The sequence below is a fragment of the Geospiza fortis genome, unplaced genomic scaffold, assembly GCF_000277835.1.
Source record: "Geospiza fortis unplaced genomic scaffold, GeoFor_1.0 scaffold11, whole genome shotgun sequence".
Classification (NCBI taxonomy): Eukaryota; Metazoa; Chordata; class Aves; order Passeriformes; family Thraupidae; genus Geospiza; species Geospiza fortis.
In genome coordinates, this window is record NW_005054304.1 from 13,012,083 (window position 1) to 13,032,528 (window position 20,446).

The 20,446-nt window shown below is 41.4% G+C and overlaps 1 protein-coding gene across 1 annotated transcript in view; it reads left to right on the forward strand.

The window, feature by feature from the left end:
* The window catches only part of ELOVL6 (ELOVL fatty acid elongase 6), a 25,809-nt gene that overhangs the window by 1,150 nt on the left and 4,213 nt on the right, over window positions 1–20,446 (forward strand). The window contains exon 2 of the mRNA XM_014311959.2: window positions 19,981–20,132. Within this exon, the coding sequence (XP_014167434.1) occupies window positions 19,981–20,132 (152 nt within the window). The remainder of the gene's footprint in view (window positions 1–19,980; window positions 20,133–20,446) is intronic.

Here is a 20,446-nt window from a genome sequence, read left to right on the forward strand (position 1 = left end):
CTTTTCCTTTTGTTGTCCAAAATTGTATCACCTTGAAACTTTCCAAAACTCTGGCAGGGGAAAACAAATTGTATTTCTAATAGCTAGGGCATGCTAACAAAAGAACTTTAATTTGGCTTGGTTTTAATAGTTCATCAACACATCAAAGAATATCTCAGAGCAGACAAAACTTTTAGTGGTCTGGATAACTTTGAGAGCAAGTCTAGCACTTGTGGAAATTTCTAATTTTCATTTGATTGCACTGTATTTCTGGCAGTGTATCTAACATCATTTTGCTTTAAGGTCCTGTAAGCAATTGTCATTGTTTGTTCCAGAAATGACTGAATCTCAGCAGCTGTTGAATTGGATCCTAGATGCCATTTTGGTTTTGGATCAGTTTGTGAAGTTGTTTGTAGCCAGCAGGATCCCAATTCTGATAGCACTTTCTTAATAAATGGGGACAGTAGGAACTAGCACAAAGCATTTTTAGTTTAATTCTCAATCTAAGGTGGGGAAGCGTGATTTTGGAACTTTCCTTTGCATAAGATGTCTAGGGAGAATTTTAAAATCGTATTATTTTGAGATGTGGCTGACATTCACACTGTGGGGTTTTGAAACAATTTCACTGGCTAATTTCCTCCCAAAATCTCAAGTAATCAATGCACTGATCAATGAATAGCATGAATTTACACTGCACTGCCTAGATGGACTTTGAAATCAACAGATTCATTACTTGCTGATTGGAGTTTCCCATCATAATCATATGAAGTAGCTAAAAACTCATGGCCAGCATGAGCTGCTGAGTGATGCTGGGTGATGTAAAACTGTGGACTTCATGTTTTGAAGCTTCAAGCTGCCAGGATGAATCTGCCACAGAGAGCGCCTCAGGGCAGGCACTCAAGGAGAGCTCTGCTTGTGCAGATGAGAAGCATTGGCCAGAAAGGCACAGTTGGGAGAGGGATTTGCAACTCCACAGTCTGCTTCCTCTGTCAGCTCAAATAGCACCACTCAGGGACAAGGGTTCCCAAAGCCCTGCAGAACTCACCCTTTCCTCTGTCTGCTGGGAAAAGAGACAGCAGAGGGGAGGGGGTGTGTCAGATGTTTGGCCTGCACAGAAGCACTGTGCATTTAACCTGCTGGATTTGCCATGGGCATCAGCTGATTATGAAAATTATATGACTATGTTTTGCTCTTCTGTGGTGCTGAGTAGTGTGCAGAAGAGAGAAATAGGGAAAGGGGAAAACCAACCCCAAATGTTTGCAGTAAGACAGCATGAAACCTTTGTAACTTCCATAGCAACATGCAATCCCATACAAAACCCCTTGACTTCTTCCCTGGAAAACAGTAGAGGTGACAAAAAATTCATGAAGACATGAGACAAAGACTTATATAAGTGTTTGCTAGAACATCCATTACCTGGTGCTTCAGCGCCAGTGTCCTTTTTGGGGCCATCTGTCACAACCTTACTGACTGTCTCAGCAAGCAGCACTTGAAATGCTGTAAATTTGCCAAGTAACTTGGATTTGGTTTTTTTTCTGGTTCCTGTTGTAACTAGGTATTGTGTTTATATATGCTTGGACTGAAAGGCATTTCAGCTTCCTCCAAAGGTCTGTTCAGGTACATTTAGAGGACTGGATATTTACTATGGATCCAGGAAAATGTTCCTTAAATTTCAAAATATTTCCTCTTTGGCTTTCAGTGATGCCAAAATGCTCTGACTTTTACAATACCTTGCAGAAATTCTAAGTAATATATTTGTCTGCCATGAGTGGTTGTACTGAGGAAGAAAAACCTGCCTGGAGAGGCCTCAGTATTCTGCCTCAATGTCAGTGTGAGCCTTTTTTCTGGACTCCTTGTTTATGTCCCTTTTAGCACTCCTACCATTTTACCTGCTTCAAATATCCTCAGAAATAGTAACACTTAGCAGAGGCTGAAAAGGTGTGTTTTGGGCTTTAAAAGAAAAGGAAATTGCCTGCCAGGCAATCACATGGTCCTTCTTCAGAAGGTATCCTGTATGCCCTCACGCTTGCCAAGATCATTTACATGTGGTAGCTGCTACAGTAGGAAACTCGCCACGCTTATAAATAAACAAAACAATTACACCACCCTGCTGAGCTTGCTGAGCATTCAGGAGCCTGGTCAAGAGCGAGTTTTGTGTCAACACTGGCAGCCAGCAGGATTTCTGAGAGAAAAAGTAGCTTTATTTCCCTTTGAAAGCATTGACTAGTTTTGAACATTTTGTCACTGAAAACTTCAGTAGGAGCAATGACAGTAAATCTTGCTTTTCATTTGGAAACCACTGTGAAAACATCATCTCCTGAAATCTTTGGCTGAGAAATCATTTTGAGATACTGGGGTTGCTGGGCTGGTTTGGTCTTTTGGTCCCTAGCAGGCTTGTTGACTTGTTTCAGTCATTGAAGATTTGTTCTGTTTTGGTTTGGTTTGTTTTCTACACTTTAATTAAGTGTGTTTACCCAGCCTAGTTATGTACTGAGGTCATTGGGGAGCAGAACCGTGTTGCTCTGTGGTAACAGGAACCTGCTGTTAGGCAGCTACACAAAAGGTCTTTCTTCAGTCTCATAAGACCCCAAGGAAACCATTGCTGTTTCACCTACACAATTAGAGTGACAGTCCTGTATTTTTGAATATTTCTTGGGGCAAAACACATCAAACCTGAATTGCTAGTTTTATATTTCTGACACTTTGAGCATAAAGTTGGGGCCATTCATTGAATGTTTTACTTGGAGTCTATCAAAGCTGAGGCCTGGACTCACAGAAGGATACAAGTCATTAATTCATGTTTTCATTACATCTCAGATGGATTTTTGTAATTCCTTTTATAGCCACAGAGCCTGTGTATGGGTAGCTTTTCTTTCAAGGAGCTTAAACGTGTTTGATCACCTCATCATCACAGAGGACAGCAGCATGGCACCATTTTCCTATGCATCCTTAAGGGGTTGACAACAGATGTTTCAGGGTCAAGGCTCTAACTAATAATAGTAAAAGGTTGTCTTCCCTAGGGAGTACTGTCACATCAATGCAGGAGGCAAAGAAGCTAAAACATCTAACGTGATGCAATCATTTATAGGCAGAGGCTGAGCTTCACTATGGCTGGTGGGTGCAGTGAAAGGAAGAATATCTCTTCATCTAGCCAAACCACACCACTATAATGCTCTTATCATCTCCTGAGATCACTTAGATTCTAATCGAAGCCCAGCTATGTGTTGTAGCTGTGGTGGAAATGAGTAGATGTCGGTACAGGTTTCCAAATGTCTTTCTCCCACTTTCTCTAAGCAGTAGAAATAGTATCAAATGTAGCTAAAAGGTTGCTACCTGCTTGCCACAGAGCTAACTAGAGCCTCAAAAGCAAAGTAATTCCCGCAACAACAGGTGTTATAATTGAAAGACAAACCCAAAAAGACACACTAAAGGAAGGTGACTCACTTTGCCTTTACAGAACTGGTGTTGACTGATTTCCTACTGAAAGCACGGCAGCACGTGTAGAGGGGTTTGCAGCCACAGAGGGCTCCTGACGAGGGAATCCAACACATGCCTTTATGTGAAGAGCTCAATTCTGGGCTGAATTAAACAGAAAAGACAAAACATATATTTAAAGAAAAGATTTCAGTTGCTTGGATTTGTAACTCTGAAATACATTCTAGTTATCATGCGTGTAAGTAGGAAAATCGATGAAAGATAGTTGAGATTTATGTCTCATTGTAAGAACTGCTGTTCACAGATACTTGCTGTGGAGATTTAAACACAACTTAATTTCATATGTTGCTGAGCAACCCATCAAAATCTTAAAATACTCTGAAATTTTATAAGGTCCTGACAGTACATTCAAAGAGAAAATTTAATTACTGAAAAGAGGAATGTTTGCCAAATAACATTGAAATTAATAAGCACATTTAAGGTGAATTAATAATCTTCTCTCTTATAAATTTAAAAGGAAGTTAATTCAAAGTGAAACATTCCCTATATTTGTAAAGCATTTGTAATGCATATTTTCAGGACATTTCTCAGAACCTACATCAGTAAAAGGCTTAATATACATCTACTTAATAATTTATTTCTGTAGGACCATGTTCATCTTTACATACTTAGCTGATTTTCTTGCATGACAGATAAAGAAACGTCTTTTTAATTACCATTTTGGAGATGAAGTTGAATGTTGGGTGAACAGTAGAAATTCAGAATGATTGGAGAGAAGACAAAAATCCATTGGATAAGATTTAACAGTTTAAGAAGAAAAGGTTTTTTCCATAAATTATTGTAATTCCAGTAGGAAAACAGAAACAGCGTTGTGTAGAGTGAATTCATACAGTGCAAGACAAATGCTAGCTGGCATTAAAAAAACTTTGTAGAGGTGATAAAAATATACAGACTAAGAACAATAAACTGTCACAAAACAAAGAACTGTCAAGAAGATGTATCTCCAATATCTACCTTATTTATTCTAATTAACCTTATTCCTAGATTTGTAACAGATACCATGTGACAAAATACTGTGCCCATCTTCTAAAGTCTCACCCCTTTGTTCACTCTGCTGTTACTCTTGTGGACTCTTGTGTCCATCAAAGTAATTTTGAATGTAAGTTGATTTTACTGTTTTTACCTACTCAGGCCTAATTAAAAGTAAACCAAGGATTAACTGTGAGACCTGGCTGATTCTACTTTATGGGAGGTATGGATAGGATTGTCTGAAAATTATTTTGAAAAATCTCTTCTCGGTGCTAAGCTGGGCCTCCTTTCTTTAAGACCTTTTATTTTTCTCTGACTTAGCTTTCTTGCCTTTATTGCTGGAAAATGAACATCTTAGCAAAGTGAATTCAGTACATCATTTGAAAAACTGTTGTTGTGTGCATTTTGCCCCTGTTCCTTCCCCTCTCTCACAATCAATGAGTGTGGACACTCAGTGTTTCACCTTAAATTACACCTTTCTCCTGGGCTCACCCTGTCCCAGCCCACAGGAGCCCTCACAGGTCACCCACCACCCAGCATGAATAATACCCAAAGCAAAGTCCATGAGAGTGAAACTTTGCCTCTCAATTTTATGCAAGGATCAGACTGAAGTGCACATTTGAAGAATAAAGAACATCTGTCTGGTGGCTTAAGTAGGGAACTGTACTAGAGAGAAACTATATAATTAATTTAAAAGGAATCAGTCAAATCCATCAATCAAATTCTCTGCCTGTGTGGCAGCACTTCTGCATTTTACTCAGCCTCAACAGTTGGTTCATGAGCATGGTGAAAGGGCCTCCTCCATTCAGAAATCCTTGGGGAGCTGTATCTCCATGTGTTTCCTTCTGAGTAAGTCCCTGACAGCTTGTGCTTGTTGGAGGCAGTGGGAATACAGCGCTGAGAGGTGTTAACTTGCATGACCTATCAAATCCAGTGCTTCCTCTGCAGCCAGGCTGCCAATAAACCCTGCCAGAGCCAGCAGGGCTCTCACGCAGGGCTGGGCTGCGCACGGGCGTCGGCCCGCGATTTAGCAGAGTCACAGTTTTGTCACAAGTTCAGCTTCTTCTAAACAAATGTGTCTCCTTGTGCCTGTACCATTCAGCATCCTCCCCCCAGATTGTTGAATTTAAAAGAAAAGTAAATTATTTGCCAACTGTAGGCGAATCCCTGAGATGTGAACTTCTTTAGGTGCTTGCAGGAGCATCATCCCACTGAGGACAGAACGAAAAAGAAGATCAGTGGCTCCGGGCCAGCAATTGGTATTAAATTATGGATCTCAGCAGCTTATTACAATTGTATTATAACTTGTAGCTTCTTTAAGCCTCCTTTATTCTGTCAAATGCTAGTGTTTCCCTGTAACTTAGATTTTTCTTGCTTTGTTATCTGCCAGTTCTACAGCTTTGCTGATGGCTGGCTTCATTGGTTGGCTTGATTCTTTGCTAAATCTTTTACTTTTATTACTGTTTGGCTTTATTTGCATAGGATCATTTCAAACTCCTGAATACATAAATTTCAGTGCTATACATGACAGTTACTTTGCCAACTTGATACTTTTGATCCTGTAAGTATCTTTAATTTATCCTGCAGAACTAGATAATGCCACTTTTTTGGATTATCATTTAAATCACTGCAATTCTGTACTTACTCTAAGATTGCCTTGAGATGATGTTGGATGCTGAGAATAATTTTCAGTAACAACGCCGGAACAAGTGCAAATGCCCCTGATGCATTCATTAAGGACTGCTTAAGAGGCACACTGTGCTTATGAATCCTCATGGGCTACTTTAGAAATCCTCAGATGGATTCCTTAATTCCTATGAGATTTTGCACCAAACACGAGGCTTAAGTAGAAAATTGATTTTTTTTCCTTTTTAGTAGTTGAGCCACGGTCCAAACTTGTCGAAATAAATATCCAAGAACTAGGAAATGCTTCTTGAAAGAAAAATATTTCATTGATTATGCAGCCTTCACAGGGTGCCAGAGAATTTCAGCTACAACAAAGTCCAGTTACTATTTAGTGATGGTATTGCTCAAGAAGTAACAACTTTCATCAGGAAATATTGTTCCTGCAAGTTCCCACCCTCCATCTGCCAGGTCACCAGGAAGCAATGTCAGGTAGCAGCACACTGAATGGGGTAAAACCAGGTGATAGGTTATTACTGTTGATTAGCTTATAACTGACACTTTGGAAATCAGAGGAGATGCAAGGATGCATGGTTAGAGCTGGAAAATTATTTTTCATTCTCTGTAAGAAAAGAATTATGTGATTTGTGGCAGTGTATGGGTACAAGAGTGTCCCTCTGGTGTTCCCCGGGCAATGATTGAGTGCAGCTGCCCTTCAGCCTGACCACTGCTCCCTGCTTATCTCTGCCAAAACCCAGCGGGCCTTGCATAGCTGCTGAGTGCTCTGGGTAAGGCTCTCCATGCTAGAATAACTCTCTTCACTTTTACCAGTTATCCTCCCCTCTGTTGCACAGACTACTGGTAGGGATCTACACCCCAGCATCTTTTCTTCCTGCTGTGCTTTTTAAGTAGCGCAGGTTCTTCCACCAGCTCACAAAGCTTCACTTACTGATTTTTTGGTTTTGTGCTCTGCTCTTGGGATTGCCTGAATATAGCTATTCCCAATCATAAGGAAGGCAGATCTGGAGACTCAAACTGCATTTATTCAGGCTCCATGGGGAGAGACTGGAAGGGAGTACCTGTGGTAGGTTGATTTTTATCCACACATACAAATAAGCCTTACAAGTAGTAGTTGCAGCAATTGGCAGAATTGTTGAGTTTTCCACTTTAGGAAGGGAGACTCAGATGGATTTTCCTCTGCTGTGGTGTTAATGTGATTAAAATCTCCAGATGACAGTGTCCATTGATCGGGAACCCTGCAGAGATGTCACTGCTTGGTATGCTTAATGAGGTCCCTGGGGAGGGAAAGAAATAAGTTAGGTCTGGCTTTCCTTCCAGTTTTGTCAATAAAAAGGACAAAGAAATTGTTTGGGGAGCCAGGTGAGTTGTGACTAAGAAATCTGCCTACAAGAAGGAAGAGCTGAAGGGAGTGGTCCCACACTGAGGAATTTATTGCAAGAAGAAAAAAAAAGGTTGATGGAGGATGCACAATATCTGCCCTCACTTGGAAACCACAGAGTGAGCCATCACTTTGATAGACCTCATTACCTTCCCCAAAATTTAATACATGGGATCCTAACACCACCCAGGCATGCATGGATATGTTTATGGGTCTGTATAGCTGTACAAATGATACATCATTTCTTGGAGCCCTGTGAAATATTTGCACAATTTCTAAATCAGTCTGAGCTGGCCTGACTTCAGATTTTGGTCCCACCTGAAAATTCAATTGATTTGCATTGCAAAGCTTTCTAGAAATGCATCTGGATCACTACAGTAGACAGGTCTGAAAAGCAAGGCTTGTATGCTTGGTTCAGTGGTAGGGGTCTTTTTTAGAAATGGAAGGGGAATTCTCTCAATTTTTGGGGGGGATTTTGATAGGACGGAGCCCGAACCTAAAAGTATGTGTGAGTTTATGCAACAAGAAATTTTCTGCCAAGAAGACTGATGATAACTGCAAAGATCAGCACAAGTTGTGCTCACACACATGGTCCTGAGAGATAGAGAACCTCATTATAAAGTACTTCCAGTACTGCTGACCAGCGGGTTTTAGGATAAGAAAGCACCATACTGAAAAAAAAAGTGTTACTCCTCATCTTCCCCTATTCCTGCCTTTTTTTTTAACATTACTGTGGCTTGGACTTTGCCCTGAATGAGTCTCCTTCAGCTGCACCTGGTCTGATAAAGGAGGACTGTGTGGGTGAACTGCAAGATTGATTTATTCTTCCTCCCAGTTAGGAAATGGTCAGGAGGAGAGGCTGAGAAGCAACTGGGCAGCAAAACACCAGAAGGAAGGTTTCAGTCTTGGGACTTGTTAAATTCTTGGTGTTCTCATGCCTTTGCATTTGTGTATGTTTTGGAGGGACTCATTTCTGTTATTCAGAGCAATGGATTATAGAGATAAGAGTCTGTAATAAAACATAATGGTACCTAATACAGCATTGGTGCAGTTCCTGCTCCATTCTCCACTGTAGCCTGTGTATTTCTGAGCTTTTGAGTCACTCCTGAGATTTTCTGTCACTCTGTAAAGGAGCATATTTATAACAAGATCCAACAGAGATGCCAGCCACTGTCTTTAATTCCTTTTCAGTGGCTTCCTAGAGCAGAGAGCTGCTCAGAGCACAGCACCACATTTTGAACTCTTTAGTACCAAAGCTGGCTGGAAAGTCTTTGCCTTTCCCAGTCTTTGTTTTCTCCACAATGAATGAGAGCAATGAAATCGTGTCATTAAGAAGTGGAGGAGAGACTGTTTTAGCTGCATCATTCACCAGTCCAGGATTAAATGGCATGGCCACGGAGCCAGCCAGAGCAGCACAGCGGGGTGGGCAGCAAGGCACTGCAGGCCTTGCTTGCGGGATGGGTGGAGGGATTGGAGAGCTCCAGCCGGAGAGAGTGGCATGGATACAGGAGCTTAGAGCAGAGAGCAGCCACAGAGAGTGCCCATTGCTAGTAATCACATTCACCTCCCCAAAGCCAACATTTTCTAATAGTGGATTCCCTCTCTCTCTCAGCTGGAGAGGTAAAATTGCAAGTGGGAACAAAGGCATTAGTCACTGCAAGCTTTCAGGCAGTTTAGGAAGTTAAAGACATTTTCTAGTCGGAAACATTTGTGAAAATAGTGCTCTTAATTATAATGATTTAGTCATTTTATAGATACTTTGTAGCCTTTGAGACACATGGGATGAAGAGGATGGGTACTGTCTTCTTTTTAAAGAATGGGATTAACATAAGTGCTGTTAAATTACTGTTACGTTAATTTTTGGAAAAGTGCTTTTAAAGGTGTTCAGTTACCATAAGAAAAAAGCGCATCATGGAACCAGGGTGCTTATTCCATTATTTTTTCTTTTTCCTGCCTGTTGTAAGAGAATAAATAATAGTCACAAATTATTTTATATATAGGCTAGGCCTTGGAGGACACAGGCATGAGAGAGTTGTTCCTGTGCTTTCAGTTATCTGCTGCAACTGAATTGTAGTAACTGAGCACATGGTTGTCTAAACACAGTTAATAAGGTGTTGTCTAAACACAGTTAACAAGGGGTAAAATATGGTGGCAAAAACTTCCTTCTTTTGATAGCTTTACACTAAAATTGCTAGATATAGAATGAGCATGTAAATAGTACCATAGTTCATCAGCACCAGAGAAAACTTGGTAACATTTTTTCACATCTGTGCCCAAAATTACTTTTCTTAAAGGAAAATGTGAGAAAATTATAGCCAGTGTGATTTTTTTTCCCAGTGAAATGCAAACAATGTAGAGCAGAAGGGAGTTCAGCTTAGGTGCTCTGTAATGTTACAATGGTCCTAAATCCCAGACATACAAAAAGAAGCGTTGCAGTCCTCTGAAAGACTGAGATTGAAATAATCTGATGTTTTCATTTTACAGTGAAAGTTTAGGGTTCTGGTTTTGTCCATAGTTGACTCAATGGTTGTGTCTTCAAGCATTTCCTTCATAGATTGGGCTGGATAGAAGCCTTTTAAAAGTGGGTTTTCCACATACTCCATTGCTGATGAATAGGATTAAAACTCCATTTTTGTAGTTTTATCAATTGAAGGCATAAGTAAAGGAGAACAGGAGTTTTTAAGAATATTGGCTTTTCCAATAAGAATTTTTTTAAGAATATTAAGAATATAAGAATGTTTTTAAGAATATTGAATTTTCCACCTCACTTTTGTATCTGCTCATGTCACAAGCAGTTAAGCACCCCATCATGGATTCTGATCCATAGATGATTTTGTTCTGGAGCTGACTAGTGCAAAACAACAACAGTAGTTAAAACAGCTGCAAAACTTCCGTGAGGGAGAAAATCCCAAGTATTTTCTGCTACAGTAAAGGTCAGTTGCTGCAGTCTGGTCCTGTGCAAACTCAGGAGGTGTGATAGTGGGGAGGAGGTAGAAGTACGGATGCTCTTGAAACTCACTTTTAGGTTCACATACTCTGTCACTTCTGTCCAGCTGTGTCAGGCCAAATCTACCCTGGCGTCCTTTCCTAAGGGAAAACAGAGGGAAGGCAAGGGTCTGACTGCCTCTGTGGAAGGCACATCTGGTGTTCAGGCTAGGTCAGAATGTTTTCAGCTGTTGGGTGTTTCTAGGGCAGCACAGCTTTGTAAATTTGCACTGTGTGTCTCTGCACATCACTCTGTATTTTTAGATCTTGAAAGTGTGCTGCCAAAATATCAAGTGTACAAGCAATGAAGTGTTGTTAAGAGGTGTGCCAATAGCTTTTATGTCTATAAACTATTTATCTTGAAAGGTATAGGTGTACCTTGGGTAATTAAGATGAAGGACTTTGGACTTGAAGGTTTAGAGAGCAACTTCAAAAAGTTAAAAGAAAATCTGCAGTAGGTCAAAGGACTCTGAAGAAAATTCCTCCTAGTGGCGTGTGTTTACTCTTACATCAACTATACTGTTTTCAGTGATACGGAGTGAGGTCAGACCTCTTTCTGCTTACATCAGACAGACCTCATGGGTAGGGCAATGAACCACAACTCACAGATTCACAGAATAACCTGAGTTGAGAGGAACCCACAAGGATCATCAAGTCTAACTCTTAAGTGGCCCATATGGAGATTGAACCCACAACCTTAGACTCATGAAGTTGCACATCATTTCTTATCCCAACTTGGATACAGATTTTTGACAGAACAATTAAAATTCAGTTTGCTTCACCTCTCTTTGAAATGGGTTTTATGCTTAACCACCTTACAAGGCTATCATATAAGTAAAGTCCATAAAGTTCTGTGAGGAATTCCTACATAAAATGTTAAAGGCCTTGGAGATGCCAACACAGACAGAAGTCTGAAGGAAGTTACCTAATAGACCCCAGCTCATGAACAGCTTTGTACCTAGCAGTTCTTCACACAGGACTGTCTGACCTAAAGCATTTGCTGGCCTGAATATTATTTAGGTTGGTAACTCTGGGACAGCCCAGGCTGGAGGTGGTAGGTCTTGGCTGTTGGAAAGCAAAGACCAAGATTTTGGAATGGCAGAGAAAGGTTGCTCTGTGGAGAGAATGGAGATGCTCTTTTCATCTGAAGTGGATTCAGTAAGGAGGCAGAGCCTTCTGGGGAGGTACCTGGATCAGTTCTAGGAGGTAAAACAGAGAAGTGCTTTACAAATGTCTTAAAACAACAGTCTTTCTGCAGGATCAGGTCTCCCTCTTCATCACTAACCTTGGCATTGCTTGAAAGCACTTTGGAAATGTTGAAAGACGATGAAACAATAGCCTAATTGCATTAATTTTGTTTGCCATTTCTTACAAAATAACAGTTGGGCTGAGTTCAGCAGCTGTGATTTGAACAAATGTCTCTCTAGGATTTCTACATAACTCACTGTTAAGAAGTCTTATCTTTTAAATGCTTTTAAAACACCTCAAAAATATTACATTTAGAGTTAAGAGTGACCAAATCCATACTCAGTACCATTCTTTTCAGACTTTTTTGTGAGTACCATATCGCTGTGTATCCTTCATGGACCAAGAGACTGATTAATTTAATTTGGAAAGTTAAACACTCTCCCACAAACCAAGCAAAATATTTTTAATAACTAGGCACAGAGTTACAAAGCTGGTTCTTCTAGTCAGTTATTAATACAAATGAATATTTTGTATAGGCTGCCCTTGTGTCACATTGACCTTTTAGGATCTTGGGTGCCAGATCCTTTTCTAGGCTGTTTTTTGTGAGTTTTGAGGACTCATTATTTTGCAGTGGCTTAACAACAGATCTCATTAACTCTGTGAAATCAAAATAAGAGCCATTAATGCCACATAGGTCACTACATGGAACAACAGTCAAATGATAGCTTTCAGTCATTGGTCACATTTAATTTGTGCTTAACGATCGACTTTTCACCGTACAGTACAAATACCATGATTTTGCAATCAAAGGTAAGTCTAAAGAAACCATATAGTTTCTACACCAGTTTAAATACAGGAAGATCCGGGACCTATGACAGTTCGTGGAATTTATGTAACCTAAATTTTATTGAATACCATCAAGACAAACTAAGACAGGAGTCACATCTGAGGTCATATTTAGGTGGTTGGACAACCTTCTCGTGACACTATATATTAAGATTTTTGTAGGCATAATTGAATCATTCTCTCTTTTAGAAGATTTGTTCCATAGATTTTTTGTTCCAAGATTTTTTCCTCTCTGGAAAATCCAACTTTTTTTTTTTTTTTTAGTACTGCACCGTCACATATTGCACATTGTCCAGTGAAGTTGGTGCTGCTCCTCACTTCCCCCTGCAGAGCTAGCCAGATGTGGACAATTATGTCCATCAGTGGAAAAAAGTCATAACAAGACATAAGAGGTGATTCATTTAAAAAAAAAAGAAGTGGAGGAACACCTGCAATGAAATCTAACCAATCCACAAACACCCAAGAGCAGCTTGGATATCAGAAATCAGATCAAAACAACTGCAAATTCTGATGGGTTGTGTTGCCCCTTTGTCATGTTCGTGCACACGTCAATCCCCTAGAAAGTGGGGCCCACAGAACCCACATTGTCTCAGTGATACCTGTAAACATGTGCCCAAGGACACAAAAGTTTAAGGAAACTTAATTAGCCAGGAAACATACTTCTCACTTGTCCTTTGCTTCAGTACACTGGAAGGTTGTTGTGTGACCAGGTTTTTCACCATCTCTTATCAATGGAGGAAGGAATGCTGTTCTCTGTCAGACAGACTCTTAAGGAGGCTACTCTTGCGGTCTTAATTAATTTCCCAGACTTGAAACAGGCTGGCACATCTGCCCACAAAAGTTTTTGGAACAATAATCTTTGAATAAGTATCTAGGCACCAGCATCAGTAGGCTGTTGGTCCCTAAGTCTGGTCAGCACAAACCAGACCATAGAGTATCTTTTCCTCATTTGTTGTTACCCAGATAAACGCTTTAACCTGGACATTCCCTTTTGGTATTGCTCAACTTTAAAAAGAAACTAGTCTGTCTATAGCCACATCCTGGGAGAACTGAAAAAAATGCAGTTCCTTTTTATTCTTTTTTTTTTCAGATGATGAGGGCAGACTCCCATAAGCATTCTGATTTAACTGCTAAAATTTTCTTTGACTGCCTTCTCTTTTTGCCATTAAGGTTAGCAGTTTCACAGAGTACTCTGCTCCTAGGGGACCTGAAACTACCACAAAATATAAGGACAGATTTTAGATTAGGAGCAGGCCAATGGTTCATTAAATCTTCCATCTTTCCCACTGGGCTGATAGTATAATCACCACAGCAATAGCAATACAGCAAGCACACTGTGATCTGACTGCCTCACCTGTCTACACAGGTAATAGTTTAGGTTTATCTTTCTACAATACAGCTGTAAATATATATTTAGTATGTGGTTGCCATACAAATGCACATTCCCAGAACTGCCCTGTTTGCTAGGTAGGAACTGTCATCATCTCCTTGCTCCCTGGAATAGGCCATTTCCCAACACTGGTCTGCCAACTTTATCTCTAGTAACCTAGGAAAAAAATAATACAAAACTTGGAAAAAACCCTTTCCTCTGCTGGTTGGCAAGTGCCCCCTTCAATGCCAGCATCCTCTGGAGGTGCCCCAGTGTCTATTGAGTCAGCCAGAACTACTGTTATTTCTCACATGGCCAAAGCAGGGTCTTATGGGAGACCAATAGAAATCTCCTGCACACAGCTTAATTTCCAGCAACAAAATCTGTCAGTTTCTTAAGAAGTCTGTCACCTAGCCCTGTCTGCTGTGTTATTTTTGTGGTTCACATCTTTGATGGGCTGGTACTGTGAGACTGCAGAATGAGTGATTGGAAAGAAGCTTGCCCTTACCAGACAGAGAAGAAAAACTATAAGTACTTTCAGAGAACTGCAAAACAAACCTACTACTCATGTTGAAAAATTGCTTTGTTACAAACGTATTTTTAGGAATGAGTTAAAAGCACAGCAAGGGAACAGCTGAATGACATGAGGTGTTCTTTGACATGGAGATGCACCCACCTTGTACATGGTGCATGGTAATACCAGGAGTTCCTGAGTTTCTTTACTCTTTTGACTACTGTCCTGTTGGGGACTTCAGTGTTTGATGAAGCTGCATTTCTTTTCAGAGAGTTGTTTCTCATGCATGCTTCCTCCCTGCATTTTCCCAGCATTGGTTCATAGTCTGTGTGTGTTCTGTTGCTTGGCTAAGCACAGAAGGACTCTGCTGCCCCTTTGTACAGATACTGCTGTCTCCAGGTGTGCCCTCAGGACTGTCTTGCTGCTTGGAACTGACAGACTGAGGGGTCGCTGTACTTCCCACGCTCCTGTGCCAAAGCGGTGCAACTCCTTCCTCTTTCCTGAGGACTGTGGGATTTAAATCAGAAGGGCACAGAAAGGCCATTTTATTATGTTATAACTCCTCAGCAGCAGAAGGGAAGCTTGAAATGACTGCCAAGGTACTGCTGCTGACCAGAACAGGAAGGTGAACGTGGTTTCATTTGTCATGGAGGAAGGTGTGGGAAGCTCCACATTCTTCACCTGCTGCCCTTTAGATGTTGCAGAGAGTGCTGCCTCTGTAAATATTTCACATGCTAAAATATAAAAAAAAAAAAGAAAAGGAGTAAGCAAACAGCTAAAGAGCCTGCTTCCCTGCTTTTCTTGCTGTTATGGTACAAGCAGACTGCAGTCAGTGTGGTCATCTCAGCTGCTTTCCCAGGACCACTGTGCTCAATGTGACATCCACAAAGGAGGACATTGTGCTTTTTGGCATATCCAGGGCACAGACTTACCTGCCAGAACTCCTGTGAGTCACCATGTACGCAGATTTGGGCAGAATTAATATTTTTTCTCTTTTCCAGCTGGGCCTAAGGCTGGAATCTGGTGCTGGAGCTGGACCTGTGGGAGCTCTGTCTGGTTGGCTGGCTGGCTTGCTGCTGGACTAGTCCAGCACACCCACGGCACATTGTAGTCCCACACCTCAGAGACTGGTTGAACCAGCTGGGCACTGTATATACAGTTTGCATGGTTTGTTTGGTTAAGTTTTTTTTTAAACCAGAGCAGAGACTTTCCACTCTGTGATTATCCTTTAGGACTTGTTGCTATATTCTCTGCTGGACTTCTAAATTTGTTCTTATTTGGAAGTCACGTTCCCTGCTCAGTTCTGCAGTGTTGAGCCTAGAGTGGAGTGTCCAGAAGTGTCAGGAGCCAAGAGCAGGGATGGGTCTCCACAGAAGGCAGCCCTAGCAAAAATGTGCAGTGACCTCCACTGTAAGGAGGAGCTGAGCCTGCTGCAATGCCATCTGGGGTTGGACTGAAGGCTTGAGGTACCTGCTACTCACATGGACTTTTGATAAAAACATACTTCACTCCCTACTGGCAGGTAGGATGGAGACAGCAGAAAGTAGCAATAGGCTTCATACAATAACACCTGCATTGTCTTCCCATCAGCCACCTCTCCAGCCCTTCTTAATTCTGCACATAGCCCTTAATTCTGCACATAACCCATGCATGGGATGTGTTTTGAGGCCCTCTGAGTACTGGATTTCTGTGGCCAGATTTTGGTAGCAGAAGAACCATTCCTCATCCTCCTCCTCCCCTCGCCACTGGGGAAGAAGAGGTAGAGAATTCGGGAGTAAAGCTAAACCCAGGAAGAAGAGAAGATGGGGGTGTTTTTAATATTTAGCTCTTATTTCTCATTATGCTATCCTGTTTTGATTGGTGATAAAGGAATTTCCCCAAGCTGACTCTGTTTTGCCCCTGATGGTAACTGGTAAATGATCTCTCCATGCCTTTATCCCAGCCCAGGAACCTTTTGATATATTTTCTCTCCCCTGTTCAGCTGTGGAGAGGATTGATAGAGCAGCCTGAGTGGGCACTTGGCATGCAGCCAGGGTCAACCCACCAACCCCTGTTAGAAAACAAGTTTGAGATGGTAAAATATTTGTTTGTATTTTACTCATGGATATATTTTGATAATACTATGGAGAGTAAAATATCAATTGGGCATTTTTTAACTTACCAGAGAAGTCACTGCCTGAAGGGAGGAGAATGTAGGGCACTCTGATCCTGAATAGATAAGAAAGCTGCATTAGATGATGCAGTTTCTGATCAGTCTCTCTAGTTGTAATTGTACAGACTGTAATTGTACAGTAATTCACTGCTACCTTATTTTGAAAATCCCTGCAGATGATTCCCACCAGACAGACTGCTTTGGTAAGCAGTTCATTTCAGTACCTCACAAAAGCTACAGCAGAGAGCAGGGCGAGGACAGGATGAAGCAGAAGTGATTTACTGAGTAAGCAATGTCATCACTCTGCTGCACATCATGTCTTTGCAAGATAGAAATTTGTTGGTTGATTTTACCTTACAGAACAAACAAGATTAAGTGGCAGAGGCACAGAAAGCAGGCATATTTCTCTGGCTCCAAGACACATTTGCAGGCATGCATTAGATCTTTTTCAGTCTCGAGTGGCAGATACTTGTTGGCAAGGCAGTGTTTTGGCATGCAGCACTTCTCAAAAGCTTCTACCTGCTCATGGTGTCTATTTAGGTAATTGAATCAGTTACTTGGATTTTGCTATCCTTCCTTTGCATAAAGCTTTCCTTGGTGAATTATGTGAAAATGTAACTTGGCTTCTATTGAGAAAAAAAAAATACAGATTAGGCTGACTCACACTGTGTAGAGCTGTAATTGGGGTCACTTCTAGAGTCATGGAACTAAAGGATGCCACCATCCTGAGGAATTGTAGGAAAGTGTGTGAGTGTGCATCAGTGTGTGTGTGCTCCAAGGAGAGCTCTGCAGTCGCTGCTAAATGGAAAGACAGGCAGAATTTCATCAATATAATCTCAAAGACAGCAAAGGGACACTGTAATACCCCCCAGGCAGAGACTGTGTCTCTGTTATCAGTCTGAGTTAGATCCCTGGGTGTCCATACCAAATCACAGTTAGATCATTGTTTGCCTGCTGCTCCAACAAGTGTTCTTCTTATTTGCATTTGTGTTCATGGCACAGAATTCTCTTTGGTTTTAAAACTTTAGTAGCAAACAATTTTTTAGAAAAGCAATACATCCTCTTTATAGAAAAAGACATATTGCTTGCAGCTATTTGATTTCATTATTTAAAATTTCCTTTTCTCCCCCCATTTTAATGTCAGCACTGAGATACTTGCTAATGGGAGAAACCAGTATATCATTAGGTATTCTGCCTGATCTTCCTCCACCCAGTTTTGCAACCACCCAAAACATAGGAGCAGGCAGCAGCATGCCCTGGCTAGCCTGAGGAGTTCACTGCCTCAGGAAGTGATCAGATCACATCTCTATCAGGATCTCCTGTCTTTTTCTGGGAACAAGAAATGCAGTTCCTGAGAAAAAAAGAAAAAAAAAAAAGAAAAAAAAGGGCAAGCTTTAAACACCAAAGAGAAGACACAGAATGAGTTGCACCTCATTTCAAAACTCCTCCTGCAGGTTTTGGCACTCTCCTAGGTTTAAATAACCGATGCCTGAAAGACGTGAGAAAAGTGTGCTGAGAGAACATTTCTGGGGGGAAACCACCCTACATGGAGAGGATGCACTGTGAGCTGTGTGGATGCTCAGAGCTCTGCACTGTCTCCTCTGCATACAGGGGTGGGTGAACATGGGAGGCTGCAGTGGCTCTCTTGCCTAAGCCTGGGAATGTGTGCGTTGCTTTGGGCAATGCTAATGGGAAACACGGACTCAGCTAAACTTCTTCAGCACACCTGGAAACCACAGCAGGGTGGTTTTTTACTTGCACATAGCACAAGAGGACTCATCTGGCAGCAGACCCAGTGAGCAAATACCACTGTGCAAATAGCAGATAATAATAGTAGCTTTGTAAGTGCTCACAGTCGTCTGAATTTCCTGATGGTGCAGTGAAACCTCAGGCATCAGAAGGTAATGGTGCAGGAGCCAGGATGCAGCACTCCTCCGTGGGTATGACCTGGCTGTAGAGCCCCATCTGTGATGCCACTGACAGCCCAAAGAGCAGCAGGCACTGTGGCACTCCACTGGGCTGCAGATTCCATGCAGTGGACAGGGGAGAGCAAGCTGCATTGCTCCTTAGCAGCAGGCAGATTTGACTGGGTGTAGCAATGCTGCAGATTTGGAAATCTGAATATTCTGCATATTATATACGTTAGGTAGCAGTTTTAATGTGCAGTAGGCTTGCTAGAACCATCTAATCTGACCAAGAAGCAAAACTGCCATCAAACTCAGCTTTTGAGGCTGCCTGGATGATTGTAAAACAATAGTTTTTTACAGAATACTAACTTCACAAGACAAGGGCAAGTAACAGAGAATCTGCAGCTTCAGAGGAACTGTTCCTTTCACACACTTTGCATTAATGGTAGCTTGCATTACCCATATGTATTTATACACCAGTTTTAGGTGGCTTGTTTTGCCTGCTGCCATGTAATGACAGTGAGGCAGAGTGGGAACCAGGTTAGGTCAAGGTCACAAAGAAGTTAGAGGGGAAATAAGATGGAGCTGGGTAGAGGGATGAGGATGTATGATGTAGGCATAAAGTAAGATATACTCAACCCCTAAATAGATTGTGTCTGTCTTTGCTCTATTTGTTTTTGAAAGCTACTTCCTTCATCCAGTGTTCATCACAGCTTATGTGGGGCCACCAAACTACGGTAATAGACAATGGGCAGGCATGTTCTTGCCATAAAACAATGAGACAAAACTCCTTCTGCAGAGCTCCTTGCTGGTGAGACAGAAGCCTTTGTTTCTGATATGAACTGGATGTCAACCTATCCCCTCTGTAATTGCAGTAGTTAATACTGTTACAAATCTGTTGAAGTTTCTCATTTACAGAACACTGTTATCTTGCATCTCACTTTGATGAGGTGAAGGTGCATCTGCTGTTTACAGCTTGATTTAACTACCTGTTTCCTCTGTTAGCAATGACCTGTTCAGGGATGAAGTCAAGCATGTGCTCCAAAACACTGGCTCTGAGATTCCTCATCAAAATCTGTGTGCCTAGGTATGGCTGTGCTCAGAGCTCCTGTGGATGTAACAAAAACAGGGAGAGATGAAACTCAGAGGAAACCAGAAGAGTGAATTGGTCCTGATTATATTCCTAATACAACATTTTATCAACCCATTTCTTGTAGTTTCCCAGCCACCAGTATCAAAATTCTACATGTTGTTTTGAGCTGAAATAGAATGTTTCCCTGCTCCTGAAAGCTGAAGGATCATTCCTGTGGTAATGAAATAAAACACTGATGTTAGCATTCCAGACTTGCACCAGGAGATGTGGCTGCAGTCCAGTTTACAGTCTGAGTTCAGAGTAACTTCCTAGAAGCCAGCAAAGCTTCTTCAACTTTCAAGCTGTCTCAAACTTATTATTTCAGCACAGTTATGGTCTTTTCCTCAAAATGGTTTGAAGTGATGGCATGTAGATTTCAAATGTCCACTGACCTTTCCTAATTTTCTCTTTTTGTTTTAAAGTATATTCGGTGCTGTTCGAACTGGTGCTTACATGCTGTACATTTTGATGACCAAAGGCCTGAAACAGTCAGTGTGTGACCAGAGTTTTTACATTGGACCTGTCAGCAAATTCTGGGCATATGCATTTGTGCTAAGCAAAGCACCCGAACTAGGTGAGTACCCTCTCTCTTTCTCTCATATGCATTTGTGTATTTTTAGGGAAAAAATGTCCATGCAGACAGTACAAGAAGGGTCTCATCACTGTCAAAATCCCATTTAAGTCTCAGAAAAACTGAGTAAGCATAACTAAGCTCAAACTACATGTTTTAGCCCAGGAATAAACTGCAGTGATTATACACAGCAGTGTAGTCAAGAAGTAAAAGCAATCTGGTCCATACCTTTTCCTGAACTCCTTGCAGGCAAATAGGAGTAGCATAATTGGCAGTCACACACCCCATGGCTACACAAGTGGAGGGTGGGCTAGAGC